The sequence below is a fragment of the Dipodomys merriami genome, unplaced genomic scaffold (genome assembly GCF_024711535.1).
Source record: "Dipodomys merriami isolate MVZ:Mamm:240054 unplaced genomic scaffold, mDipMer1.0.p SCAF_801, whole genome shotgun sequence".
In the NCBI taxonomy this organism is placed as follows: Eukaryota; Metazoa; Chordata; class Mammalia; order Rodentia; family Heteromyidae; genus Dipodomys; species Dipodomys merriami.
In genome coordinates this window covers 103,509-131,496 of record NW_027206404.1, presented here as the reverse complement: position 1 = coordinate 131,496, position 27,988 = coordinate 103,509, and the positions used below count along the sequence as shown (strand labels likewise).

The 27,988-nt window shown below is 51.5% G+C and overlaps 1 protein-coding gene across 5 annotated transcripts; it reads right to left on the bottom strand.

The window, feature by feature from the left end:
- Nucleotides 1–183: 183 nt before the first annotated feature.
- On the bottom strand, nucleotides 184–27,292 carry LOC138819629 (uncharacterized). Of its 5 annotated transcripts, none has more exons than XM_070011119.1 (8): nucleotides 27,068–27,292; nucleotides 24,642–24,760; nucleotides 17,936–18,110; nucleotides 13,645–16,818; nucleotides 11,837–11,884; nucleotides 4,228–5,064; nucleotides 3,542–3,671; nucleotides 184–1,162 (listed from the first exon to the last, which is right to left on the bottom strand). In XM_070011119.1, exon 8 carries the CDS (start codon nucleotides 1,068–1,070, stop codon nucleotides 204–206), a length of 867 nt encoding a protein of 288 aa, XP_069867220.1. In that variant the 5' UTR covers nucleotides 1,071–1,162; nucleotides 3,542–3,671; nucleotides 4,228–5,064; nucleotides 11,837–11,884; nucleotides 13,645–16,818; nucleotides 17,936–18,110; nucleotides 24,642–24,760; nucleotides 27,068–27,292; the 3' UTR covers nucleotides 184–203. The 5 variants fall into 5 exon arrangements, 1 of the variants encoding a protein (XP_069867220.1); XR_011369532.1 differs by having other exon boundaries at nucleotides 1,075–1,162; nucleotides 27,068–27,289; XR_011369530.1 differs by having other exon boundaries at nucleotides 1,075–1,162; nucleotides 27,068–27,284.
- Between the last annotated feature and the right edge of the window lie 696 nt (nucleotides 27,293–27,988).

The window sequence follows — 27,988 nt, the reverse complement described above, 5'->3', positions numbered from 1 at the left end:
CTCAGGGTGGGCGTGGCCTCCATCCTGGTCATACCTGGGGCCTACATCCGGGTCTCTGTCCTCAGAGTGGGCGGGGCCCTCATCCGGGTCATTGACATCAGGGTCTCTGTCCTCAGGGTGGGCAGGGCCCTCATCCATGTCCCGGACATCCGGGTCTCTAGCCTCAGAGTGGGCGTGGCCTCCATCCTGGTCATACTCGGGGCCTACATCTGGGTCTCTGCAGGGCCCTCATCTGGGTCATTGACATCCGGGTCTCTGTCCTGAGTGTGGGCGGGGCCTATGTCCTGATCATACTCATGGCCTACATCCGGGTGTCTGTCCTGCTGGCGGGAGGGCCCTACATCCGGGTCTCGGGCTTGATACATATAGCCTACATCCGGGTATTTGTCCTGCAGATGGGTGTGGCCTACAACCGGGTCTCTGTCCTGAGCGTGGGCAGGGCCTACATCAGGGTCTCTGGCTCCCTGGTGGACGTGGCCTCTATCAGGGTTCCTGGTTCGATGGTGGGCATGGCCTACATCCGAGTCTGTGGCCTGATACATATGGTCCACATCTGGGTCTCCGCCCTGACGGTGGGCGTGGCCTACATCCGAGGACCTGTCCTGATACAGCTCATCCCCATCAGGGTCTCCGCCCGAGGTTTGGGCGTGGCCTTCCCGGAATCCATCTCCCAGGTCCCCATCCGGGTGGGCGTGGCCCAGTGCCTCCAGGTCCCAGCGCAGCATCAGCGCGACGTCATCAGTATCATCATCGCCTCCCAGCAGGCGGCGGGCATGTGCGAGGTGGTCAGAGTCGGCATAGCAGACGAGGGCGGCACTGAGTGTCAGGCGCACGTGCGCTGGGGTGTCGGGGGCGAGGCCGGGCCGCACGTCGAGGTCGCGCACGACGGGCGCGCGCCGCAGGCGGCAGGCAAGGTGGGCGGTGCGGCCACGGGCGTCTGTCAGCCTCAGCCGCACCTCGCCCACATCCTCCCAGTCCTCCACTTCCTCTTCCTCTGCCTCCACTTCTGCTTCTGGCGGCTCCTCGCCATCCGCCGGGTCAGTGTGGATGCGCGGCGACCGACAGCGCATGCGTGGCAGCAGGCGACGCAGGTCCAGGCCGCGGCGGTCAGCGGGGCTGGCGCAGGCCGCGCACGCCTGTTCCTTCCCACAGCGCAGCACGCCTGCAGGGGGGGACGGGAGAGGGGCGGGGCTGACATGGGACACGCCCCCCTGGGGAGCCTCGGCCACGCTCCCGCCGCGCCTGACTGGCTGGAGCTCAGCCACGCCTTTCCTGGGGGTTCTCAGCCACGCCCCCGCCATGCCTGACTGGCTGGAGATTGGCCACACCCCCTGCCGAGCCTCAGCCACACCTCTGCCCTTCCTGACTGGCTGGAGCTCAGCCATGCCCCCGTGTCACCTCAGCCACGTCCTCATCTCACCTGACTGGCTGGACCTCGGCCACGCCCCCGTGGAGTCTTAGCCACACCCTCGCCCTGCCTGAGTGGCTGAAGCTGGGCCACACCCTCCCTGTGGAGCCTCAGCAACGTCCCCGCCCCGCCTTAGTGGCTAGACCTTGGCCACGCCCCCTGCAGCTCCTCACTAATGCCCAGCCACGCCCAGCCACACTGCTGCCGTTTTTTACTGGCTGGAGCTCGGCCACGCCCCCCTGGGCACCTCGGCCACGCCTCTGCCCCACGTGACTCGGGGAGCTCGGCTACTCACTTACGCCCAGCCACGACCCCGTCCTTTTTCACTGGCTGTATCTTGGTCACGCTCCCTCTCTGCATCGCCTCAGCCCCGCCCCGCTCTCTCATTGGCCTGCGCTTGACCACGCCCCCTCGGCTCACCTCGGCCCCGCCCCTGCAGGCCCTCCATCCAGCGCGCGCGGCAGCCGCAGGCCCAGGGGTTACCCTGCAGATGCAGCGCGCGCAGCGCGGGTGCGCGGGCCAGGGTGCCGGCAGGCAGCGCTGCCAGGCGGTTCCCGGCCAGGTGCAGCACGCCCAGCGTGCAGGCCGGGACCCCGCGCACACGCAGCGTGGCCAGCGCCTCGGGCGCCAGCGCCGCCAGCCGGTTCCCATCCAGACGCAGCAGCCGCAACGATGCCAGCCCCAGCAGTGCCCATGGGTGCACCGACTCCAGCCGGTTGTGGTCCAGGTACAGCCGGGACAGGCGCCGCAGGCCCCGCAGGGAGCCCGTGTGCAGTGCCCGAAGCTGGTTGTAGCTCAGCTTCAGCACCTGCGTGGGTCAAAGGGGGCGTTTCTGGGATCCTTAGGGCCACTTCGGGGTCACTTCCGCCCCACTTTCAATCTCTTTCACCCCCTTCCGGTCTCACTTCTGCCCTATTTCCCTACCACTTCCTGTCACACTTCTGCTCCACATCCGGCTTCTGCCGAATTCTGCCTCTACTTCCTCCCACTTCCGAGTACATTTCCTCACTTCTTCCATTCCCACTTCTGCCCCAGTCTCACTTCCTCCCTACTTCCGACTCACTTCCGCCCCAGTTCCGGGTCACTTCCTCCCCACTTCCGGCTGATTTCCGCCTCTACTTCCTCCAAGTTCCTCCGCACTTCCGGCCACATTTACGGCCCTACTTCCTGTATCTTCTGGATCCATATCCTCACCACTTCTGCCCCACTTCTGGCTCACTTCTGCCTCACTTCAGCCCCGACTTCCCACTTCCTATCCATTTCCTTCCTTATTTCTGCCCCACTTCCGGTCCTACCCATGGTCCTATTTCCACTTTCTTCCCCTCTTCCGGCTATATATCATTCCCCACTTCTGGGTCACTTCCGCCCCCACTTCCTCCCCACTTCCTTCCCTATTTTCACTCCACTTCCGGATCCATATCCTCACCACTTCCGCCCCACTTCCGCCTTACTTCCGCCCCTACTTCGTCCTGCTTCCTCCCCACTTCCTTCCCTATTTCCACCCCACTTCTCACTTCCGGAACCCTATCCTTACCACTTCCGCCCCACTTCCACCCCTACTTCCTCCCACTTCCTCCCCACTTCCGGCTTATTTTCGTCCCTACTTCTTCACACTTCCTCCCTACTTCCTGATTTCCACTCCACTTCCGGCCCTACTTCCACTTCCAGATCCATATCCTCACTACTTCCGACCCACTTCTGCTCCACTTCCTTCCCTATTTCCACTCAACATCCGGCTGCACTTTCGGCCCTACTTCTTCCCAGGTCCTTATCCATTTCCGTCTCACTTCTGCCCCACTTCCGCCTCCCTTCTGCCTCGACTTCCTTCCATGTCCGTCTCTACTTCCTCCATTGATTCCCTACTTCCTCCCCACTTCCTTTGCTATTTGATCCCCATTTCTGCCTGTCTTCCTCCGCATTTCCCCCCTCCTTCCTCCCTACTCTTTTCCCACTTCCTTCTTCCTCCAACTTCCTTCCCACTTCCAGCCCTACTTCCTCCCACTTCCGTATCTATTTCCTCAAACTTCCGCCCTACTTCCTCCCCTACTTTGTCCCACTTCACTGCGTATTTCTGCCCCACTTCCTGCCAAACTTCCTTCCACTTCCTTCCAATTCCGCCCGCTCCCTGTGCACCTGCAGTGCACCCAGGTCGCTCAGGGCGCCTTCGGTGATGTCCGCGATCTCGTTTCCGTGCAGCAGCAGCAGCTGAAGTCTCGCGAGACCGGAGAAGGAAGCGTGCGTCAGGACCCGGATGTGGTTGAACCTAATTCAACAGATGAGAGGACAGGAAGAGGAAATCAGGAAACCAGCCTGAAAACCAGCGCTGGGAGGGCAGGACTTTTGTTTCCGGGTCAGGGTCAAGAATAATGAATCATTACTCATCATCATCTTCCTTCCTTCCTTCTTTCCTTCCTTTCCTCCCTCGCTTCCTTCCTTCCTTCCCTCCCTCCTTCCTTCCTTCCCTCCCTCCTTCCCTCCTTCCTTCCTTCCTTCCTTCCTTCTTTCCTTCCCTCCTTCCCTCCTTCCTTCCTTCCTTCCTTCCTTCTCTCCCTCCTTCCTTCCTTCCATCCTTCCCTCCTTCCTTCCTTCCTTCCCTCCCTCCCTCCTTCCTTCCCTCCCTCCTTCCTTCCCTCCCTCCTTCTTTCCTTCCCTCTTTCCTTCCTTCCTTCTATCTTCCCTTCCTTCCCTCCATCTTCCTTCCTTCCCTCCTTCTCTCCTTCCTTCTTTCCCTCCTTCCCTCCTTCCCTCCTTCTTTCCTTCCTTCCTTCCTTCCTTCCTCTTCCTTCCCTTCCTTCCCCCCTTCCCCCCCCAGGCCTCACCCCAGGTTCACGCGCTCTATCTTGGGGTCCAGCATGTGGGGCACGGCCCTGAGGCTGCGGAAGGTGCAGTGGAGCTCGGTGGGGACGTAGCAGGCGCAGGTCCTGGGGCAGCGGGTGGCGGGGGCTGGGTGGGTGCCACACAGGAGCAGCAGCAGCAGCAGCGAGGCCCAGGGGCGGGGGCCCCCCATCCTGGGGCTGGGATGGAGGGGGGGAGGCTGGGGATGGAGGCCCAGGGAAATGGAGGCTGGAAGTTGGAGGCCCAGGGAAGGAGGCCTAGGGATTAGAGGCCAGGGTGGAGACTGGGGATGGAGGTCCAACAAGGTGGAGGATAGGGGTGGAGGCTGAGGAAGGAGACTGGAAGTTGGAGGCCCAGGGGCTGGAGGCCCAGGAATGGAGGCCTAAGGGAAGTGGAGGTCCAGGGATGGGGGCCTCGGGGGTAGAGGCCAGGTATGGAGGCTGGGGATGGAGGTCCAGGAAGGTGGAGGCCAGAGGTAGAGGCTGAGGATGGAGACTGGAAGTTGGAGGCCAGAGAAGGAGGCCCAGAGGTATTGGAGGCTGGGGATAGAGAAACCAGGGATGGAGGCCTAATGGGGTGGAGGCTGGGGATGGAGACTGGAAGTTGGAGGCCCAGGGAAGGAGGCCCAGGAGGGTGGAGGCTAGGGATAGAGGCCCTGTGGATAGAGGAAAGTAGGCCAAATGGGGTGGAGGCTGGGGATGGAGGCCAGGAGTGGAGGCTGGAGATGGAGGTCCAAGGGGGTGGAGGCCCAAGGATGGAGGCCAGGGATGGAGGCTGGAAGTTGGAGGCCCGGGGATGGAGGTTCAAGGATGTGAGGCAATCTGTGGGGGTCAGGGAGACAATGGGGAGGAAGAGGAAGGAGAATGGGAAGAGGAAGGAGATGTATCAGAAGAACAGGAAGAGGAAGAAGGACATGGACACGAGGAAGAGGAAGGGGAAGAGGAAGAGGAGATGGAAGAGGAAGAGGAGATGAAAGAGGAGATGGAAGAGGAAGAGGAGATGGAAGAGGAGACAGAAGAGGAGATGGAAGAGGAAAAGGAGATGGAAGAGGAAGAGGAGATGGAAGAGGAGACAGAAGAGGAGATAGAAGAGGAGACGGAAGAGGAGACGGAAGAGGAGATGGAAAAGGAAGAGGAGACGGAAGAGGAAGAGGAGACGGAAGAGGAGACGGAAGATGAGATGGAAGAGGAGACGGAAGAGGAGATGGAAGAGGAGACAGGAGAGGAAGAGGAGATGGAAGAGGAGACGGAAGAGATGGAAGAGGAGATGGAAGAGGAGATAGGAGAGGAAGAGGAGATGGAAGAGGAGAAGGAAGAGGAGATGGAAAAGGAGATGGAAGAGGAGAAGGAAGAGGAGATGGAAGAGGAAAAGGAGATGGAAGAGGAAAAGGAGATGGAAGAGGAAGAGGAGAAAGGAAGAGGAGACCGGAGAGGAGATAGAAGAGGAGATGGAAGAGGAAGAGAACATGGAAGAGGACACAGAAGAGGAGATGGAAGAGGAAAAGGAGATGGAAGAGGAGATGGAAGAGGAGACGGAAGAGGAGATGGAAGAGAAGATGGAAGAGGAGATGGAAGAGGAGACAGAAGAGGAAGAGGAGACAGAAGAGGAGATGGAAGAGGAAGAGGAGACAGAAGGGCAGATGGAAGAGGAGACGGAAGAGGAAGAGGAGAGGAAGAGGAGATGGAAGAGGAAGAGGAGATCGAAGAGGAGACGGAAGAGGAGATGGAAGAGGAAGAGGAGATGGAAGAGGAGAGGAAGAGGAGATGGAAGAGGAAGAGGAGATGGAAGAGGAGATGGAAGAGGAGACGGAAGAGGAGACGGAAGAGGAGACGGAAGAGGAGATGGAAGAGGAGACAGAAGAGGAGACAGAAGAGGAAGAGGAGATGGAAGAAGAAGAGGAGATGGAAGAGAAGATGGAAGAGGAAGAGGAGACAGAAGAGGAAGAAGGAAAACACCAACCAACAGGAATATGATCAGGAAGTCGAGAGACACAAGGAAAAAGAGACTGGGAAGACCTGCTCTGTCTGTCTGTCTCTGTCCATCTGTCTCTCCATGTCTATCTCTCTGTCTTTAGCTTTCTGTCTGTCTTTGTCTGTGTCTGTCTGTCTCACTGTCTGTCTGTCTCTGTGTTGACATCTGTCTGTCTGTCTCTTATCTGTCTGTCTGTCTGCCTCTCTGTCTCTGTCTGTTATCTGTCCATTGGTCTCATGTCTGTCTGTCTGGTCTGTCTCTCCCTGTCTGCCTCTGTGTCTGTCTGTCTGTGTCTGTCTCTTATGTCTGTCTCCCTCTGTCTGTCTCTTATCTCTGTCTGTCTGTATCTGTCTGTCTGTGTCCCTGTCTGTCTGTCTGTCTTTGTCTCTGTCTGTCTCTGTGTCTGTCTCTGTCTCTTATCTCTGTCTGTCTGTTCTGTCTGTGTTGACATCTGCCTGTCTCTGTCCATGTACCTCTGTCAGTCTCTCCCTGTCTCTGTGTCTCTGTCTGTCTGTCTTTGTCTGTGTCTCTCTGTCTCTGTCTGTTATCTGTCCATTGGTCTCATGTCTCTCTGTCTGTCTGTTCTGTCTTTCCCTGTCTATCTCTGTGTCTCCATCTGTCTGTACATCTCCATCTGTCTGTCTGGGTTTCTCTATCTCTGTCTCTTGTCTGTCCATCGATCTTGTCTGTCTGTCTGTTCCATCACTGTCTGTGTTGATGTCTGTCTGTCTCCACATCTCTGTTTGTCTCTGTCTTTTGTCTCTGTCTGTCTGTGTTGACGTCTGTCTGTCTGTTATCTCTGTCTCTCCCTGTGTCTGTCTACCAGTCTCATGTCTGTCTGTCTCTGTCCATCTGTCTCTTGTCTCTGTCTCTGTCCGACTCTCTTCCTGTCCGTCTCTGTGTGTACATCTGTCTGTCTGGATCTCTTCTGTCTCAGTCTGTCTCTGTGTGTCTTTTGTTTCTGTCTGTCCGTCTGTCTCTGTCTATCTGTCTTGGTGTCTCTTCTGTCTCAGTCTGTCTGTCCCCGTCTGTCTCTTGTCTCTGTCTGTCTGTCTCTCTGTGCCTGTGTCTATCTCTGTTGGTCTGTTCTGTCTGTCTGTCTGTCTTCCTGTCTCTGTCCATCTGTCTGTGTCTCTTCCTGTCTGTCTCTGTCTCTGTCTGTCTGTCTCTCCGTGTCTGTCCATCTCCCTTCCTGCCTGTCTCTGTGTCTGTCTGTCTGTCCATCTGTCTCCTCTGTCTGCCCATCTGTCTGTCTGTGCCTGCGTCTGTCTGTCTGAGTCTGTTTCTTCTCTGTCTCTGTGTCTACATGTCTGTCTCTTCTGTCTGTCTGTCTGTCCCTGTCTCTGTCTGTCCCTGTGTCCGTCTGTCTCTTCCTGTCACTGTCTCTACATCTGTCTGTCCTCTGTCTGTCTGTCTCTGTCTTCCTGGCTCCATCTGTCTGTCTCGTCTGTCTCTCTCCATCTGTCACTTGTCTTTGTCTTTGTCTGTCTGTCTGTCTCTTGTCTTTGTCTATCTGTCTCTGTGCATCTGTCTCTCCCTGTCTGTCTCTGTGTGTACATCTGTCTGTCTGTCCCTGTCTCTTCTGTCTCTTCTCTTTGTCTGTCTGTCTCTCTGTGTCTGTCTGTGCCAGTTTCTCTCACATCCATCTCTGTCTGTCTGTCTGTCTGTCTGTTCTGTCTCTGTCTGTCTGTGCCTGTGTCTGTCCGTCTCTTCCTGTCTCTGTGTCTATGTCTGTCTATCTGTCCTGGCTGAGTTTGTCTGTCTGTGACTGTGCCTGTCTGTCTCTTTGTCTCTTCTGTCTCTGTCCATCTGTCTCTTGTCTCTATGTCTGTCTGTCTATGCCTGTGTCTGTCTCTATCCGTTTCTCTTCCTGTGTGTCTCTGTGTGTACATCTGTCTGTCTGTCTGTCTGGGTCTCTTCTGTCTCAGTCTGTGTCTGTCTGTCTGTCTCTGTGTCTACATCTGTGTCCTCTGTCTGTCTGTCTGTCTGTTTCTGTCTTCCTGGCTCGTCTGTCTGTCTCTTCTGCCTCTCTCCATCTGTCACTTGTGTCTGTCTGTCTCTGTCTCATGTCTGTCTCTGTCTGTCTGTCTGTCTGTCTGTCTGTATCTGACTCTTCTCTCTGTCGGTCTGTCTGCCCCTGCGTCTATCTGTTCTGTGTCTGTCCATCTGTCTCTCTGTCTCTGTGTCTGCCTGTGTCTGTCTGTCTCCCTGTCTGTCTGTCTCTTATCTCTGTCTGTTTTTGTTCTGTCTCTGTCTGTCTCTTGTGTCTGTCTTTCTATTCTGTCTCTGTCTCTTCCTGTCTGTCTCAGTCTGTCTGTCTGTCCGTCTACCTCTGTCGGTCTCTCCCTGTCTCCATCTGTCTGTCTGTCTGTTCTGTCTGTCCATCTATCTGTGTCTGTGTCTCTTCTGTCTCTTGTCTGTCCATTGGCTCTCATGTCTCTGTCTCTCTGTGTCTGTCTGTCTCTTCTCAGTCTGTCTTTCTGTGCCTGTGTCGGTTTCTTCTGTCTCAGTCTGTCTGTCTGTCCCCGTCTGTCTTCCTGTCTGTGTCTGTTTGTCTCTTTTCTCTTCTGTCTGTACTTGTCTGTCTTTTGTCTCTGTCTGTCTGTGTGACTCTTGTCTCTGTCCATCTGTCACTTGTCTCTATCTGTGTCTGTTTGTCCATCTGTCTCCTCTGTGTCTGCCCATCTATCTGTCTGTGCCTGCGTCTGTCTGTTTCTTCTCTATCTCTGTGTCTACATGTCTGTCTCTGACTGTCTGTCTCTTCTTGTCTGTCTCTGTGTCTACATCTGTGTCCTCTGTCTGTCTGTCTGTCTGTCTGTCTGAGTTTGTTTCTTCTCTCTGTGTCTACATGTCTGTCTCTGTCTGTCTGTCTCTTCCTGTCTGTCTTTGTGTCTACATGTCTGTGTTCTCTGTCTGTCTGTCTGTCTCATCTGTCTCTCTCCATCTGTCACTTGTCTCTCTCTGTCTGTCCGTCTCTCTGTGCCTGTGTCTGTCTGTTCTCTTTGTCTGTCTGTCTCGGTGCATCTGTCTCTCCCTGTATGTCTCTTTGTGTACATCTGTTTGTCTGTCTGTCTGTCTTTTGTCTCTTCTCTTTGTCTGTCTCTCTGTCTGTCTGTACCTGTGTCTGTCTGTCTCTTCCTGTCTCTGTGTCTATGTCTGTCTATCTGTCCTGGCTCAGTTTGTCTGTCTGTGCCTGTCTGTCTCTTCTGATTCTGTCTGTCTCCATCTGTCTGTCAGTCATGTCTGTGTCTCTGGCTCATGTCTGTCTGTGTCTCTCTGTCTGTGTCTCTTCTGTCTCTGTCCATCTGTCTGTCTCTGTGTCTCTGTCTGTGTGTGTTCTGTGTGTCTCCGTCTGTCTGTACATCTTCGTCTGTCTGTGTGTCTCTGTCTCATGTGTCTGTCTTTCCGTCTCTGTAACTACATCTGTCTGTCTCTTCTGTTGTCTGTCTGTCTGTTCTATCTCTGTCTCTTCCTGTATGTCTCTGTATTCATATGTCTGTCTCTTGTGTCTGTCTGTCCGTCTGTGACTGTTTCTGTCACATCTGCCTCTGTCTGTCTGTCTGTTCTGTCTGTGTCTGTCTTCCTGTCTCTGTCCATCTGTCTTTTCTCTGTCTCTGTCTCTCTGTCTCTGTCTGTGTCTGTCTGTCTCTATCCATCTGTCTCTCCCTATCTGTCTGTCTGTCTGTCCGTCTATCTCTGTTGGTCTCCCCCTGTCTCCATGTCTCCCTCTGTCTGTCTCTGTCTGTCTGCCTCTCTGTCTCTGTTATCTGTCCATTGGTCTCTCTGTCTGTCTGTCTCTGTCTTCTTGGTTCTGTCTCTTCTGCCTCTCTCCATCTGTCACTTGTCTCTGTCTCTGTCTGTCTGTCTGTCTCTGTCTCATGTCTGTCTGTATGTTGATGTCTGTCTGTCTGTCTCAGTCTGTGTCTGACTCTTCTGTCAGTCAGTCTGCCCCTGTGTCTATCTGTTCTGTGTCTGTCCATCTGTCTCTCTCTGTCTGTCTCTGAGTCTGTCTCTTATCTCTGTCTGTCTGTCTGTGTCTGTTCTGTCTCTTGTGTCTGTCTGTCCTGTCTCTGTCTCTTCCTGTCAGTCTCTGTGTTCACATCTGTGTCTCAGTCTGTCTGTCTACCTCTGTCGGTCTCTCCCTGTCTCCATCTGCCTGTCTGTCAGTCTGTTCTGTCTCTGTTTGTCTCTGTCTGTGTCCGTCTCTGTGTCTGTCTCTTGTCTCTGTCTGTCTCTCTGTGCTTGTGTCTATCTCTGTCTGTTGCTGTCTCTCCATGTCTGTTCATCTCCCTTCCTGTCTCTGTGTCTAGAGCTGTCTGTCTGTTTCTTGTCTCTGTCTGTCTGTCTCTTCTACCTCTCTCCATCTGTCACTTCTCTCTGTCTTTTCTGTCTGTCTGTCTCTCTGTGTCTGTCTGTGCCGGTTTCTCTCATGTCCATCTCTGTCTGTCTGTTCTGTCTCTGTCTGTGCCTGTGTCTGTCTGTCTCTTCCTGTCTCTGTGTCTCTGTCTATCTGTCCTGGCTCAGTTTGTCTGTCTGTGCCTGTCTGTCTCTTCTGTTTCTGCCATCTGTCTTTCCCTGTCTGTCTGTCTGTGTCTCTGTCTGTCTGTGTCTCTGTCTGTGTGTCTCTGTCTGTCTGTCCTGTCTCTGTCTGTCTCTCCCTGTCTGTCTGCACATCTTCATCTGTCTGTGTGTGTCTCTCTCTGTCTGTCCGTCTCTGTGTCTACATCTGTCTGTGTCTCTTCTGTCTGTCTGTTCTGTCTCTGTGTCTTCCTGTCTGTGTCTGTTCACATCTGTCTGTCTCTTGTGTCTGTCCATTTACCTCTGTCGGTCTCTCCCTGTCTCCATGTCTACATCTGTCTGTCTCATATTAGTCTGTCTGTGTCTGTCTGTCTGTCTGTCTCTATCTTCCTGTCTCTGTCTGTCTCTTTTGCCTCTCTCCATCTGTCACTTGTCTCTGTCTGTCTGTGTCTGTCTGCCCGTCTCTCTGTGCCTCTGTATGTCTGTCTCTATGTCTATCTGTCTCGGTGCATCTGTCTCTCCCTGTCTGTCTCTCTTCTGTCTCTTTGTCTGTCTGTCTGTCTGTCTCTCTGTGTCTGTCTGTGCCAGTTTCTCTCACGTCCATCTCTGTCTCTCTGTCTCTGTCTCTGTCTGTGCCTGTGTCCATCTGTCTCTTCCTGTCTCTGTGTCTCTGTCTATCTGTCCTGGCTCAGTTTGACTGTCTGTGCCTGTCTGTCTCTTCTGTCTCTCTCTCTCTCAGTCTCTGTGTCTCTGTCTGTCTGTATGTCTGTCTGTGTGTCTGTCTGTCCTGTCTCTGTCTCTCCCTGTCTGTCTGCACATCTTGGTCTGTCTGTTTGTCTGTGTCTCTCTCTCTGTGTCATGTCTGTGTCTGTCTGTCTGTGTGTCTACATCTGTCTGTGTATCTCTTCTGTCTGTCTGTCTGTTTCTGTCATTGTCCATCCCCCCTCCCCCCTCCCCAGGACTAAGTACTAAGTACTCAGCACCCCATTTCCCCCTGGCTTCCTATCACCCATCACCCTCCTCCTCCTCCTCCTCCTCTTCCTCCCACCTCCATCAGCCCCCCCTCCCCGGGACGCGAACCCGGGGCCAGAGCTCCTCACCTACCTTTCCAGGTTGGGGGGTTCACTGGAGATCCGGGTCTCTCGGTTGGTCCTGGGGGGGGTGGGGAGAGGGGGTGGAGGTGGCTTTGAACCACGATCCTCCAGATCTCAGCCTCCTGAGCAACAAGGAAGGCTTGGCGAAGAATATGCCAACGACCGTCACCACCACAGTAACAAGAACAACAACAACAATAAACATTGTGACAATAATAATAACTATAATAACAATAGCAATGACAATAATAACCATGACAACAATAACAACTATAATAACAATAACAATGACAATAATAACAACGATAACAATAATAACCATAATACCCATAATAGTAATAACCATGGCAACAATAACTATAATAATAACAATGACAACAACAATAACAATAATAACCATCATGACAACAATAGCATAACCATAATAATAACCATCACCATAGTAACAATAACAACAATAACAATCATAACAATAACCCAAACATCATGACAACAATAACAATAATAACCACAATACCCATAATAGTAATAACCATGACAATAATGATGATCATAACCATCATATTAACAATAACAGTAACAACCATGATAGTAAAAACAACAATGTCAATAACAGTAATAATAATAACTATGATGAGAATAATAGTAATAACAATGAGGAGGAAGGAAAGGAGGAGGAGGAGGAAGAAGAGGAAGAAAAGGAGGAGGAAGAGAATGGGTTGGACCAGCCACAGGGGGCGTGGCTTCATGGATGGATGAATGGGTGGATGGATGGGTGGGTGGGTGGGTGGGTGGATGGATGGATGGGTGGATGAATGGATGGATGGGTGGATGGATGGGTGGATGGATGGGTGGATGGATGGATGGGTAGATTGATGGATGGATGGGTGGATGGATGGGTGGATGGATGGGTGGGTGGATGGATGGATGGGTGGATGGGTGGGTGGATGGGTGGATGGGTGGATGGATGGATGGGTGGATGGATGGGAGGATGGGTGGATGGATGGATGGGTGGATGGATGGGTAGATGGATGGATGGGTAGATGGATGGATGGATGGGGAGGAAGAGGAGGAGGAGGAAGAGGAGGAGGAGGAAGAGGAGGAGGAAGAGAGGAAGAGGAGAAGGAAGAAGAGAAAGAGGAGGAGGACAGGAGAAAGAGGAGGAGGAGGAAGAGGAGGACCATGACACCCTGCACCCCTAAGGTGGGTTTTCCATTACCTCTGGGCCCTGGGACCCTGGTACCCCAGATTCCTGTGACCTGTGACCCCTGCACCCCCTGAACTCTGCACCCCAGGACCTTTGCTCCCTGGGCTTTTCCCCTCTGAACTTGGGGGAACCTAGGACCCAGGACCCCCGTGACAGATGCCTTCCCTCACCCCCCAGATTGGTGACCTCTGATCCCTGCACCCCTGAACTTCCCATTCCCCCTCTTCCTGACTCCCTCACCCCTGAACTTTGCACCCCAGGACCTTGGCTCCCTGATCTTGCCCATGTCCCAGGTGTCCGCCCTCCCCTGACCTCTGTCTCCCCCCTCCTTGACCTTTGAACTCCTTTGCTGGCTGCACCCCAGGACCTTTGCTCTCTGGGCCTTTGACCCCCTCTTCCCAGGAATCCTTGTGCTTTCCCCCAATGAACTTTGGGGTCCTGGGAACCCCAGGATTGACCATGTTTCCCCCTGCATCTCCCTGACCCCTAACCTCTCCTCCTTGACCCCCAGAACCCCCAAATCCCTACACCTCCCCCTTTCCCCCCTCCCAGGATCCCCTGTACCCCAAGATCCCCTCACCCCCCTCCACCCCTCGTCCAGGCCCCCTCACCTGGTCTGTCTGTCTGTCTGTCTGTCTCTCTGTCCTGTGTCTCCAGACAGCACAGCACAGCTTGCGGGCTCCTCTTTTATCCGCCCAGGCCCAGATGTCCCCACCCCGCCACGCTGCGGCCTGAGCCTCAGCTCCGCCCCACACAGCCTGGGCTGAGGGGGGGTGTCAGTGGGAAAAGGAGGGAGGGGAAGCAGGGAAGAAAAAGAGGGGGTGGGGGTCGGGGAGAGGGGGATGGGGAGACCCTGAATCCCCCCCACCAGGCCAGGCGGGGAAGGGGGGGATGCTGGGGAGGGGGAGGGAGAAACGGCCGAAGAGAAAGTTCTGGAAGGAAAGAGAGAGGAGGAGGAGGAGGAGGAGGGGAGAGGAAGGGGAAAAGGCCGGACCTGTGGGGTGGGGGGCACAGAGCTGAGAAAGAGGGGGTGTGGGGGGGCGGGGGAGGAGGGGGATAGACAGACAGACAGACAGAGAGGAAACGCAGCCAGAAAGACAGAGGAATGGAGTCAGAGACAGACACACAGACAGACACACAGATAGACAGAGAGAGACAGAGAGACAGAGACAGACAGACACACAGACAGGCAGATAAACAGGGACAGACACACAGACAGACAGAGAGGGAAAAATAGACAGACACAGAGAGACAGACAGAGAGATACAGACATACAAATAGACAGACAGACAGAGACAGACAGACAGAGACAGACAGACAGACAGACACAGAGAGAGATGAACAGACAGACTCAGAGAGACAGAGACAGACAGAGAGAATGACAGATGGACAGACAGAGACAGAGAGACAAAACACAGACAGAAACAGATAAACAGAGAGAGACAGAGACACAGAGAGACACACAGACAGAGAGAGATGGAGAGACAGACACAAATACAGAGAAACACAAGAGACAGACAGACACACAGAGAGGCAGATGAACAGGGACAGACACAGACAGAGAGAGAAAAATAGACAGACAGACAGAGAGATATAGACAAATCTAGAGACAGACAGAGACACACAGAGAGATACAGACAGATAAATATAGAGACAGACAGACAGAGACAGAGAGAGAGACAGACAGACACAGAGACAGAGAGAGAGAGATGAACAGAGACAGACATGGACAGAGAGACAGACACAGAGACAGACAGACACAGATAGACAGAGACAAACAGATACAGAGACAGACGGACACAGAGAATGACAGATGGACAGACAGAGACAGAGACAAACAGACAGAGAGAGACAGATGAACACAGACAGACAGACTCACAGACATAGACAGACAGATGGACACAGAGAGACAGAGACAAATACAGAGAAACACAAGAGACAGACAGATACACAGAGAGGTAGATGAACACGGACAGACACACAGACAGAAACAGAAAAATAGACACAGAGCGATAGGCAGAGAGATACAGACAGACAGACACAGAGAGACAGATGAACAGAGACAGACATACAGAGACAGACATGGACATAGAGATAGACAAAGAGACAAATAGAGACCGAGAGACACACAGACAGGGACAGACAGACAGACAAAGAGACAGAGACAAATATATAGAGAGAAACACAGAGAGACAGATGAACAGAGACAGTCAGACACAGAGAGAGACAGACACACAGATAGAGAAAGACAGAGACAGACAGACAAACACACAGATACAGGGACAGACAGACAGAGACACAGACACAAACACAGAAAAATGGAGTCAGAGACAGACAGACAGACCCAGAAAGAGACAGAGAGACAGACAGACAGACACAGACAGAGACAGACAAATGGACAGAGAGACAGACAGACACAGACAGATAACCAGAGACAGACAGACACAGACAAAGACACAAATGGACATAGAGACAGAAAGACAGACACAGAGATAAACAGACCGATGGAGAAACAGACAGACAGAAAGTCACAAAGAGAAATAGAGACAGACAGAAATAGAGATAGACAGACAGACAGACAGACACAGAGAGACAGATGAACAGAGACAGACAGACAGACAGACAGACAGAGAAATAGACAGAGAAACAGACAGAGACAGATGGACAGACAAATGGACAGACAGAGGCAGACAGAGAGACAGACAAATGGACAGACACAGAGAGACACAGAGTCAGACAGGGACAGACAGACGTACAGACAGAACCATAGAGACAGAGAAACGGTAAAAGAGAAAAAAGGAGTCAGAGACAGACAGACGGATGGACAGACAGACAGAGACAAATACAGAGTGAGACATAGACAGAGAGACAAACGGACAGAGACAGATAGAGATTGAGACACACAGAGACAGACAGACAGATGAAGACAGACAGACACACAGAGAGACCGACAGACGAACAGACAGAGACAGACACAGAAAAATACAGAGAAACACAGAGACAGACAGACAGACACACAGAGACAGATGAACAGACACAAACAGAAACAGACAGAAAAATGGAGTCAGAGACAGACAGACAGACAGACAGAGACAGAAAGAGACAGAGACAGACATAGCTAGCCAGACAAACAGATGAACAGAGGCAGAGACAGACAGACAGAGACAGACAGACAGACAGATACAGAGACAGACACACAGAGACATAGAGACAAATGGACAGAGACAGAGTGACAGACAAACAGACTGCAAAACAGAAAGAGACACAGAGACAGACAGAGACAGAAATACAGAGACTCACAGAGACAGACAGAAAGACATAAGAAGGAAGGAAGGAGAGAAGGAGGGAAGGAAGGAAGGAGGGAAGAAGTGGAGGGAATGAAGGAAGGAGGGAAGGAAGGAAGGAGGGAAGGAGTGGAGGGAACAAAGGAAGGAAGGAAGGAAGGAAGGAAGGAAGGAAGGAGTGGAGGGAAGGAAGGAAGGAAGGAAGGAAGGAAGGAGGGAAGGAATGAAGAAAGGAAGGAGGGAAGGAGGGAAGGAAGGAAGGAAGGAAGGAGGGAAGGAAGGAAGGAAGGAGGGAAGGAAGGAAGGAAGGAAGGAGGGAGGGAAGGAAGGAAGGAAGGAAGGAAGAGGAGGAAGGAAGGAAGAGGAGGAAGAGGAGGAGGTGGAGCAGCAGCAGCCACAGTGGGAGGAGGAGGCGCAGGCTTTTCCCACATCTTGGTCTCATTTCCTGCTAATTCCTTCCAGATGTTTCCAGCTTCCTCCAGGCCATGATTCATGCGGGGCCTGCAGGAGAAAAAAAGCCACAGCAGCAGAGGCTTCCAGTTTCCCTGCGCCCCTCCTCCCCCCACCCAGCTGCTGTTCCACGTTGCACACAGGAAGGGAAGGACTCAGCCATCAGCACCCAGCATGGGTGCTGTGGGCCCCGAGCTCGGTGCTTCTCCTAGGCCCTGGGTTGGACCAGGGAGGAAGGAAGGAAGGAAGGAAGGAAGGAAGGAAGGAAGGAAGGAAGGAAGGAAGGAAGGAAGGAAGGGAAGGAAGGAGGGAAGGATTGGAGGGAAGGAAGGAGGGAGGAAGGAAGGAGGGAAGGAAGGAGGGAAGGATTGGAGGGAAGGAAGGAAGGAGGGAAGGAGGAAAGGAAAGAAGGAGGGAAGGAGGGAAGGAAGGAGGGAAGGAAGGAAGGAAGGAGGGAAGGAGGGAAGGAAGGAAGGAAAGAAGGAAGGAGGGGAGAAGGAAGGAAGGAAGGAAGGAAGGAAGGAAGGAAGGAAGGAAGGAGGACAGGAGAGAAGGAAGGAGGGAAGGAAGGAAGGAGAGGAGGAGGGAAGGATTGGAGACAAGGAAAGAAGGAAGAAGGGAAGGATTGGACACAGGAAAGGAAGGAAGAAAGGAAGGAAGGAGGGAAGGAAGGAAAGAAGGAAGGAAGGAAGGAAGGAAGGAAGGAAGGAAGGAAGGAAGAAGGGAAAGCTCCAATTTTAAGACATACTCATACCATTTGCAACATACTCATACCATTTGCGACATACTTAAACTTTCTGAGGTTTGTCTTTTTTCCCTTTTTTTTTTAAACAATTAAAGACAATCCTTACTTTTTAAATCCTTTCTTATCTAAAGGGGATACTAATTTTTCCCCAATTTCCTTTCCAAGGCTTTCTTTACTACCCCCCTCTCCTTTACAATTTTTTTCCCAAGGCTTTCTTTACTACCCCCCTCTCCTTTACAATTTTCATTGATAACATACTCAAGTCATTACCATACCAGAGCCAAACTAGGCTGTGACCATAGAGTGGATTTCCAGTCACTATGCACTGAAGTGCCTAAGACAAGCAAGACAGGGATATCTTTGTCCCCAATATCCACTGTGGGAAGACAGGGTTTCTGGATATCACCCAAAAGAATGTCTCACAAGATCTTAGATATAGCAGCAGTCAACCAGGAAGCAGACTCAGGTGATGGAATCAGGCAGGAGTTCCTCCAGGTGGCTGTCAGGCCGTCGTTGAACTTTACCCATTAGGGTATGCAGCAACAGCAGCAGCAGGATCTCTCAGTGGCTCCAAGGGACTGTCACACCTCATGCTGGGCTGTAAATTTTTACACAGACTGGTTAAAGATACATTGCATAGGCTTGGCAGGCTTTGATCCTGCTGGTTTTTAAGATCTTCAAACAATAGTCCGGGACAATTTACCAAAATCACAACTTTTTTTTACTAACCAGATGCAGTCTCCATACCTTGCACACCGACAACTGTTAACACTGTTTTTTATGCCTTTTTTTTGCCTCATTTTTCCAAAATTTCTGACTCCGGACCCTTGATCTTAAAAAGGGGGTAGAAGGGCGAAGGTCCATCTTCTGTAACTTCTTCAAGCTGACTTCAGGGGCGTTGATCCTACCTAGCCAGGAACCTATAACCTTAGCCTATTTTACAAAGAGGCCATCAGGGTTAGATGTCATTTAGAACAATATTTAACTTTTGACAACTGCACAGACCTTTTCTCCGGCTACAGCAGTGTAGCTTGTTTAGCACCCTGGTTTGCAAAAACATCTTTCTCGATGGCTTAGGAATGTGATCTCTAAAGATCCCAACAATGCCTAAATTACCTTTGCAGGCCTTTAGACAGATATCAATAGAAACACACTCTCGGGTTTATAAACTTTTTTCTGAGCAGATGAACTTCATGTAGCTGATGTCAGCTCAATAGTTACTGTCAATTAAAGCACATAAAGGGGTTGAGATTTAAACTATCCCCCACATTTTAGAACATTAGCTTTTTATTATCACAGAGGACTGGCAAGTTCCTGTCCCTTACAAGGTAGTCATGAACATTAGGCATGCTTTTAAACTATCTTCCTATGACCTCCCGGCTCTGACCAGTTTTGAAGGGCCACGCACAAATGACTCTAGGATCTGACATTTCTGCCATCCAAGCAGTGGCTTACTGCCTCTGGATGCTCCTCCATTGCTTTTGTCCCAGGAGTGTCTTCTCCACATTTGGATAAATGCCTCATCGGCATTTCCCTTTAGCTGGTCGCTGGACTTGAACTCGGGGCCTAAGCACTGTCCCTCAGCTCTACAGCTCAAGGCTAGCACTCTGCCACTTTGAGTACCAGACTCGGGGCTTGAATGCTGTCCCCTAACTCTTCAGTCCAGGGCTAGTACTCTGCCACTGTGAGTCTCGAGCTTGGGGCTTGAGTACTGTCCCCTGACTCTTCAGTCCAGGGCTAGTACTCTGCTGGCTGAATAGAGGTGACAGTCTCACAGGAACCTTTTTGTGCCTGGGCTGGCTTTGAACCAGTTTGCAGATCAGTGAGTCTTATAAAAGGCCATTTTACTCCAATTAAAAGCAACAAGGTGGTCAACATAGAAGTAGCTTTTAAGCATGCTCTTACCTGAAACTTGTTAAGAGCCAAAGTTACATCTGACAAACTTTTAAGAATCCTCTGTGCTTTGCTCTGGGCTTGCTGGAAACTTATAAAAACCTATAAGAGCAAACTAGAATAGCAATCATTTTGATAATCCTAATTTTTTTCCTTCTTTGTGCACATTGAGGCCAATGTCAAGAACAATTTTACATTTAAACTTTATACCCAAAAATCCATTCCCTATTTTTTTAAAAACCTCCTATTAATCACCTTTAATATTTTATACTTTAGTTTTTATTTGCATTTTATAAAAAACCTCTTAAAATCTTGAGGCCAAGTGTCACTCATTGTCTCGGCTGCTTGTTTGTACACATTAAAACTTTTAAACTCAAATGACAATTTTTCCTTAATGCAAGAATTACAGTCACCTTCACTATACCACAAAGCTAGATTTAACACCTTTATAACTTCCTAATTGTAAAACATCCTAATTGTAAAACATTAAAAGCAAGTCACATTATACAAATAACTTTTTAACCCTCTTTTTAAGGCCTTTTTAATTTTAATGTTAACATATTTAAGGGGATGTTTTAGCAATACTAATCAGATCATTACATCACTTATTTTAACCATCATGTTTTCAGTGTCTGTCTGCAGGGAAAAGAGAGAACAAAGATGGGCCACTCAGCCCCTTCTATGGAATGGGTACGCACCCAATCCGACTCTTTAGGGTTAGATGAACTGCGTTTGTGCCAGCTTGCCCTCTTTCACCATGTGTGGACTCCTCCCAGGGCCTGTCCCACCATGCATGTCCAGCTGAACTGCACTTCTGCCTGTTCAGCCCTCACCCCTAAAGATAGGTCTTCTGTTGGCTTCTAGTTTTTCCTTTTCTTTTTTTTTTTTTAATTTAATTTTATTTTATTTGAGAACATACTGTACAGAGGTGCTACAATTACATGGGCAGGATAATGCATACATTTCTTACCACGCATTGCAGCCTCCTCCTTTGTTTACCCTTCACCTCCCTTCCCCGCCTCCCCCCTCCCCCCACCCAATTATACCCCCCTCCCCCCACCACACCAACATTGTAAAGCTGGTTTTGACATGACATTTTGTACTTCTCATTGTTGCAACAGGTCCACCTGAATCCTTAAACGACTTGTTTGTCCCCATCTCCTCCACATGTTATACTGACATCAAATATAGTGAAAGCGGGGGTTACATTGTGGGGGAGGGACATACAAAGCAACAAAGAAATAATCTTATAAATGCGTTAGAAACACATGCATGAAAGAAACGAAAACATTAAAATACATATTTAAGGGTTCATTTTCCTAACATCACATTATCTGACCTTTTCCGCTTGACTCATACCTATACTAGATATTGCAAATAAGGGAAACCATGGGACCTATGCTTCTTTGGGCCTGGCTTACTTCACTTAATATAATTTTTTCCAAACCTTTCCATTTCCTAACAAATGGGGAAATGTCATTCTTTCTGATGGAGGCATAGAATTCCATTGTGTATATATACCACATTTTCTTGATCCATTCATCTACTGAGGGGCATCTGGGTTGGTTCCATATCTTAGCTATGGTAAATATGCTGCAATAAACATAGGTGTGCTGGTAGCTTTAGTGTGGTCTTGTTTGTATACATTTGGGTAAATGCCCAAAAGTGGGATTGCTGGATCATAGGGGAGATCTATGTGAAGTCTTTTGAGGAACCTCCATACTGCTTTCCAAAGTGGTTGAACAAGTTTACATTCCCACCAACAATGAAGTAAGGTTCCTTTCTGTCCACATCCCCTCCAGCATCTGTTGTTGTTAGAGTTCTTGATTTTTGCTGTTCTAACTGGAGTGAGGTGATATCTCAATGTTGTTTTGATTTGCATTTCTTTTATGGCTAGGGATGTTGAACATTTCTTCATGTGTCTATTGGCCATCCTTCTTTCTTCTTCAGAGAAGCTTCTCTTTAAGTCTTTCGCCCACTTATTTATTGGGCAGTTGTTTCTTTGAGGATTTGTTGTTGGGGGATTTAATTTTTTGAGTTCCAAGTATATTTTAGATATGAGACCCTTGTCCGTTGTATGGCTAGTAAAGATCTTCTCCCAATCGGTGGGCTTTCTATTGATCTTGGTAGCTATATCATTTGCCCTGCAGAAGCTCTGCAACCTTATGCAATCCCATTTGTCCAACCTTTCTTTGATTTGTTGTGCTTCCGGGTCTCTATTCAGAAAATTTCGGCCTGAGCCAAGGAGACCTAGGGTTTCTCCTATTCCATCCTGTAATGTTTTCAGAGTGTCTGCTTTGACTTCAAGGTCTTTGATCCATTTGGAGTTGATTCTGGTGCAGGGTGATATATAAGGATCTAGCTTTAGTTTTCTACATGTAGTTAACCAATTTTGCCAGCACCATTTACTGAAGAGGCTGTCTTTCTTCCATTCTATTGTTTTAGCTTCCTTATCGAAGATTAGATGGCTATAGGTCTGTAGGTTCATTTCTGGGTTTTCAATTCTATTCCATTGGTCCTGAGTCTGTTCTTATGCCAATACCAAGCTGTTTTGATTAGTATGGCTTTATAGTAGAGTTTGAAATTTGGTATTGATATTCCTCCAGCAGTGTTCTTTCCGTTGAGGAGCGTTTTTGCTATTCGGGGTCTTTTATTGTTCCATATGAATTTTTGGATTGCCTCTTCTATTTCCTTGAAGAATGAGGGTGGAATTTTGATAGGTATCGCTTTGAATTTGTAGATAGCCTTGGGAAGTAATGCCATTTTCACGATGTTAATCTTGCCAATCCAGGAGCATGGGAGGTTTTGCCATTTTTTAAGTTCTGTGTTGATTTCCTTTTTCAAGATTTTAAAGTTTTCATCATAGAGGTCCTTCACTTCTTTGGTTAAGTTAATTCCTAGGTATTTTATTTTTTGTGGGGCTATTACAAATGGAGTTGCTTTCCTAATTTCAGCCACACTTTTAGTTTTTCCTTTTCTTATCTCTTGGTTCTTGAATGAAATACACAGTTTTTAGACAGACAGAACAAGTAACATCTTTGACAGTGTTAAACTAACCTTTACATTTAAATTTTTAATATTTATCCCAAATTTTAGCCAAGGGAACTAGATCCCAAACAGCCAATGCATTTTTGTTAAGCCAGATAACTTGATTACAGTATAAACAGTCTTATGCATTTTAAAACATTAGTTTTTAAAATACCAGATTTCCTAATTTGCAAGTTAAAGAATCTTTAAAAAGCCATTTAAAACAATGTGAAGATTTTTTTTTTTTAGAATTTTTGGTAATGTCCAAACCTCATAACCTTTTGAATTTTAAATTTAAACTCACCCAATTGTTACAGCATGCTGACAATTTTTATCTTTGAACACGTTCACAGACACACACACAAAACACTCACACAGATCTTAAAGCACCCAAAAAATCAAAATCAGTCATACATACACCTTTTAAAGTTTTTAAACAAAAATTTAAGACAGTATTTCTTTTAAACTAGGTACCTTTGTTGGGCTTTATTTTTCCAGAGCTTGCTTATCTAGCAAGGCAATTCACTAATTAGTCTCTTTGAATCCCTTCTGTTGGAGGAGGGCTGGGGGAGGGGGTCACCTGAAACTAAACTAGCCAGTTTTTTTTTTTTAATCCAATTTTAGACAAGAGCACTTTACAAATTGTTACATTGTCAGGACTAGCTGAAAAAGTCCAAACTAGGCACACAGCCTTCTACACCCTCCCTGCTGGCAGCCTCCACAAGGAGAAAATGCAGCCTGAGGCTGCTAATAAAGGCTACAGAGTTCATGACCATAAATGAACTATGCTATACTGAGAGTAAATTACCTAATCATGTAATCTTCTAAATCCTATAATCTTTTACTCTGACTCATTTGCAGGAAACAACTCCCTCTTACAGTATTTTTTCCAGCTGTTCTAATTTATAATTTCTCCAGAATAAATTTGCACACAATGCTGACTTAGGGCTTCTTTACCTACTTTTACTGCTCTTTCAAATAAGATATAAGACTATTCAACTCTGGCTATATCCCACCTACTGGCATCTAGTCTGATTGATCTGTGCCAAAGTCCTGTAAAATATACCAATGCACCAAATGAAAGACCCTAGCCCCCTAGGATACTTTCGTCAACGGGAGGGCGCCCCAGAAAACTCAGACTCCAGGCCGGGAGATGCAATAAGCAAGAGGAGTTTATTTGACATTTGCGCAAACCGACTGTCTGTCCCGAGCAGACAGGGAGCCCCGAGCAGCGGTTACAAGCCTTTTTTTAAAGGCAAAAACCACAAGATTAATGCATAACACAAAGCATCCCATGATTGGTCCATTTAAAGGTCATCATATATGCCAACAATCACCTTGCCACTCAGGAAATTTTGTAACACTCTTTGTAAAATGACTGGCCCATGGAGGAGAATCCCAAGGATGAACGCAACTGGGTCCCAGATGTTGGGGAGAATGGTGGGGAGGAAATAGAAACCAGCCCCAGCCCTGGCTTCTTTCTAGAACCTTCCATGGGTTGTCCTGGAAGCGTCTCAAGTCCTTAGATCAAACAGATCCCCTGGGAAAACCTATCATCAATAGACCATGAGAGGATCAGTATCAATACCAACACCAATACCAATATCATCAATACCCTCCTTCCCTCCCCCCCTCCCCCCCAAAATCATTCCTGGGCCAAAGAAGGGGGGTGGGAGGGTTGGGGTGTGTCTGAGTGGAGGGAACGCCTGCCTGGGGAATGTGCTGAGTTATTCTGAAACCTGGAACTTTCTGGGACCTTCTGGAACCTTGGGGGAACTTTCTGGAACTTTCTGGATGGATGGATGGTGGATGGATGAGTGGATGGATGGGTGGGTGGATGGATGGGTGGATGGATGGATAGGTGGATGGGTGGCTGGATGGGTGGCTGGATGAGTGGATGGGTGGATGGGTGGATGGATGGATGAGTGGATGGATGGATGGGTGGGTGGATGGATGGAGGATCGATGGGTGGATGGATGGGTGGGTGGATGGATGGATGGGTGGATGGATGGGTGGATGGATGGATGGGTGGATGGATAGGTGGATGGATGGATAGGTGGGTGGATGGATGAGTGGATGGATGGATGGCTGGATGGATGGGTAAATGGATGGATGGATGGGTGGATGGATGGATGGGTGGATGGATGGGTGGATGGATGGATGGAAGGATGGATGGATGGGCGGCCCCCATCATTGCTGGTCCGCTCACCTGCAGGTAGGCCAGTGCGCACAGGATCTTGGCGGGCGCGCAGGTAGCTGAGGAGTTTGCCACCAGGCACGTAGTCCATCATCCTGTACAACCAGCGGTCATCGCGCCACGTGGAGAACCTGGGATGGGGTCAGGGGGAGGGAAAGGACACACACGTGAGGTGCTAGGTGCTTGCTGATTATCCAGAGTCCCTGTGGGGAAGTGCTGGGTGCTTGGTACCTGTCCTGAGTTAGTAATAGGCAGGTGCTGGGTGCTTGGTACCTGACTTATGTAAACAGTAGGGAGGTGCTGGGTGTGAAGTTCCGTTCCTGGGTCACCATGGGGAGGTGCTGGGTGCTTAGTTCCTATCCGTGGTCTCCATGGAGAGGTGCTGAATGCTTAGGCTCAGTCCTTGTTCCCCAGGTGGTGGTGCTGGGTGCTTAGTTCCAGTTCTGGGTTACTCTGAGGAGGTGCTGGTTGCTTAGTCCCTGTCCTGGGTCATCATGGGATGGTGCTAGGTTCTCAGTACCTCCCCTGGGTCACCATGGAGAGGTGCTGGGTGCTTAGTCCCAGCCCTGGGTCATCATAGGATGGTGCTGGGTGCTTAGTCCTGGTCCTGGGTTACTCTGAGGAGGTGCTGGTTGCTTAGTCCCAGCCCTGAGTCGTCATGGGATGGTGCTGGGTGCTTGGGAATCATCCTAGGTCACTATGATGAGGTGTTGGGTGCTTAGTCCCAGCCCTGGGTTACTATGGGGTGGTGCTGGGTGCTTGGGGATCATCCTGGGGAGGTGCTGGGTGCTTAGTTCCTGTCTTGGATCATTATGGGATGGTGCTGGGTGCTTGGGGGATATTGTGAGTCACTATGGGAAGGTGCTGGGTGCTTAGTCCCCACTCTGGGTCACCCTGGGATAGTGCTAGGTGCTTAGTCCCAGCCCTGGGTCATCATGGGATAGTGCTGGGTGCTTAGTCCTGGCCCTGGGTCACCATGGGGAGGTGATGGGTGCTTAGTCCTGGTCCTGGGTCACCATGGGGAGGTGCTGGGTGCTTAGTCCCTGCCCTTGGTCACCATGGGGAAGTGCTGGGTACTTACTCCTGGATCTGGGGCACCATAGGGAGGTGCTAGGTGCTCAGTCCCCATCCTGAGTCACTATGGGGAGGTGCTGGGTGCTCAGTCCCCATCCTGAGTCACTATGGGGAGGTGCTGGGTGCTTAGTCCCCACTTTGGGTCACCATGGGGAGGTGCTGGGTGCTCAGTCCCTGGGTCATCATGGGGAGGTGCTGGGTGCTCAGTCCCTCCCCTGGGTCATCATGGGGAGGTGCTGGGTACTTAGTCCTGGCCCTGGGTCACCATGGGGAGGTGCTGGGTGCTTAGACCTGGCCCTGGGTCACCATGGGGAGTTGCTGGGTGCTTAGTCCCCATCCTGGGTTACCATGGGGAGGTGCTGGGTGCTTAGTCCTGGCCCTAGGTCACCATGGGGAGGTGCTGGGTGCTTAGTCTTGGTCCTGGGTCACCATGGGCAGGTACTGGGGGCTTATTCCCCATCCTGGGTCACCATGGGGAGGTGCTGGGTGCTCAGTCCCCATTCTGGGTCACCATGGGGAGGTGCTGGGTGCTCAGTCCCCATTCTGGGTCACCATGGGGAGGTGCTGGGTGCTTACTGCTGGATCTGGGGCACCTTAGGGAGGTGCTGGGTGCTCAGTCCCCATCCTGAGTCACTATGGGGAGGTGCTGGGTGCTGAGTCCCCACTTTGGGTCACCATGGGGAGGTGCTGGGTGCTCAGTCCCTGCCCTGGGTCACCATGGAGAGGTGCTGGGTGCTCAGTCCCTGAGTCACCATGGGGAGGTGGTGGGTGCTAAGTCCCTGCCTTGGGTCACCATGGGGAGGTGCTGGGTGCTCAGTCCCCAAAGCCAGGGCACCCAACGGCCTGGTTCCTGCCAGGCCATGCCCCCCAGGCCAGCCATCCAATGGCAGCACGCCCAGGCCACGCCCTCAAAGCCAGACTACACAATAGCATCACTGTTGCCAGGCCACGCCCCCCCAGGACCAGCCGCCCAATGGCCTTACTTCCAAGTCATACCCCCAAAGCCAGGACCCTCAATAGCCTAGTTCCTGCCAGGCCATGGCCCCTAGGCCCAGCGGCCCAATGGCCTTACTTCCAAGCCACGCCCCCCAGCCCAGCCGACCAATGGCATTACGTCCAGCCGCCCAATGGTGTCTTTCCAGGCCACGCCCCCAAACCCCAGCGGCCCAATGGCCTCTGTTCCAGGCCACGCCCCCCACTGACTCTCCCGTCAGCTCCACGCCCTGCAGGCCACGCCCATCAGAAAGCCACGCCCACTGACTCTCCCGTCAGCTCCACGCCCTGCAGGCCACGCCCATCAGAAAGCCACGCCCTCCCGCGTCCCCGCCTCTTAAAGGTGCCTCGTCCCGGAGGCCTCCACGCACCGACGGTGGCCCGGGGGCCGCCCGGGTCGTCGTCCTCGGGGGTCCTGCGCGCTTCCGCTTCCGCTTCCGGATCCGGACGGCGTAGTGGTGGCCATGGCGGCGGCGGCGGCGGCGACGCTCCGCGGCCCCGCCACGGCTGCATTTCCGGGCGCGGCCGCCGGCGCCCTCGCATCGATGTCATCAGCCGGCGCCAAGACGCGGGCGCCCATGCGCGCGCTCTCGGCGGAGCGCCACTGCGCATGCACATAGGGTTAGCGGGGGAGGGGCCGAACGCTCCCAGCGGAGAGCCATTGCGCATGCGCAGAGGGTTCTTCAGCGGGGTTAGGCAGCTGGGAGGGGCTGAGCCAGCCTGCGCCAATGCGCATGCGCACAGGGTTCGTCAGCAGGGAGGGGCCTAGCGCTCCCGGCGGAGCGCCGCTGCGCACGCGTGTCTCTTGGCTGCTTGTTCCCACTGCCCTCCCGCGTGTGGACCCACGGCGCATGCGCACAGGTTGAATCGGCCGGGAGGCGCAGAGCGGACCCTGGAGGGTCGAGTTGCGCATGCGCACAGCGTGAGTCCGCCGGGAGGTGCCTAGGGGACCCCGGAGGATCGAGGTTCCGTCCGCATTGCGCATGCGCACTGGTTGAGTCGTCCGGCACCGTCCGGGCCGAGCGTGTGGTGCGTGCATGCGTGGGATTCCCTCGGTTGGTCTGGTTGGTACTGCGCATGCGTGCCACCTGGGGGGGGGAGGTCCTCCGCGCTGCACTGCGCATGCCTGAGCCAGCACGCCCCGTCCCTCCCCCCCCCTGCCCCCCCCCCCCCCGCCGAGCAGGAACACGCATGCGTGTGCTCCCGGGCTACGGATCTGCGCATGCGCGGGATTGGGCTGCGCTGCCCTGCAACGCGCATGCGCGGTTCCCAGAGACAGACTGACAGACACA

Excerpts from the sequence above, each read along its gene's own strand:
- LOC138819629 (XM_070011119.1), bottom strand. The coding sequence starts at position 1,070 with ATGCGCTGTCGGTCGCCGCGCATCCACACTGACCCGGCGGATGGCGAG.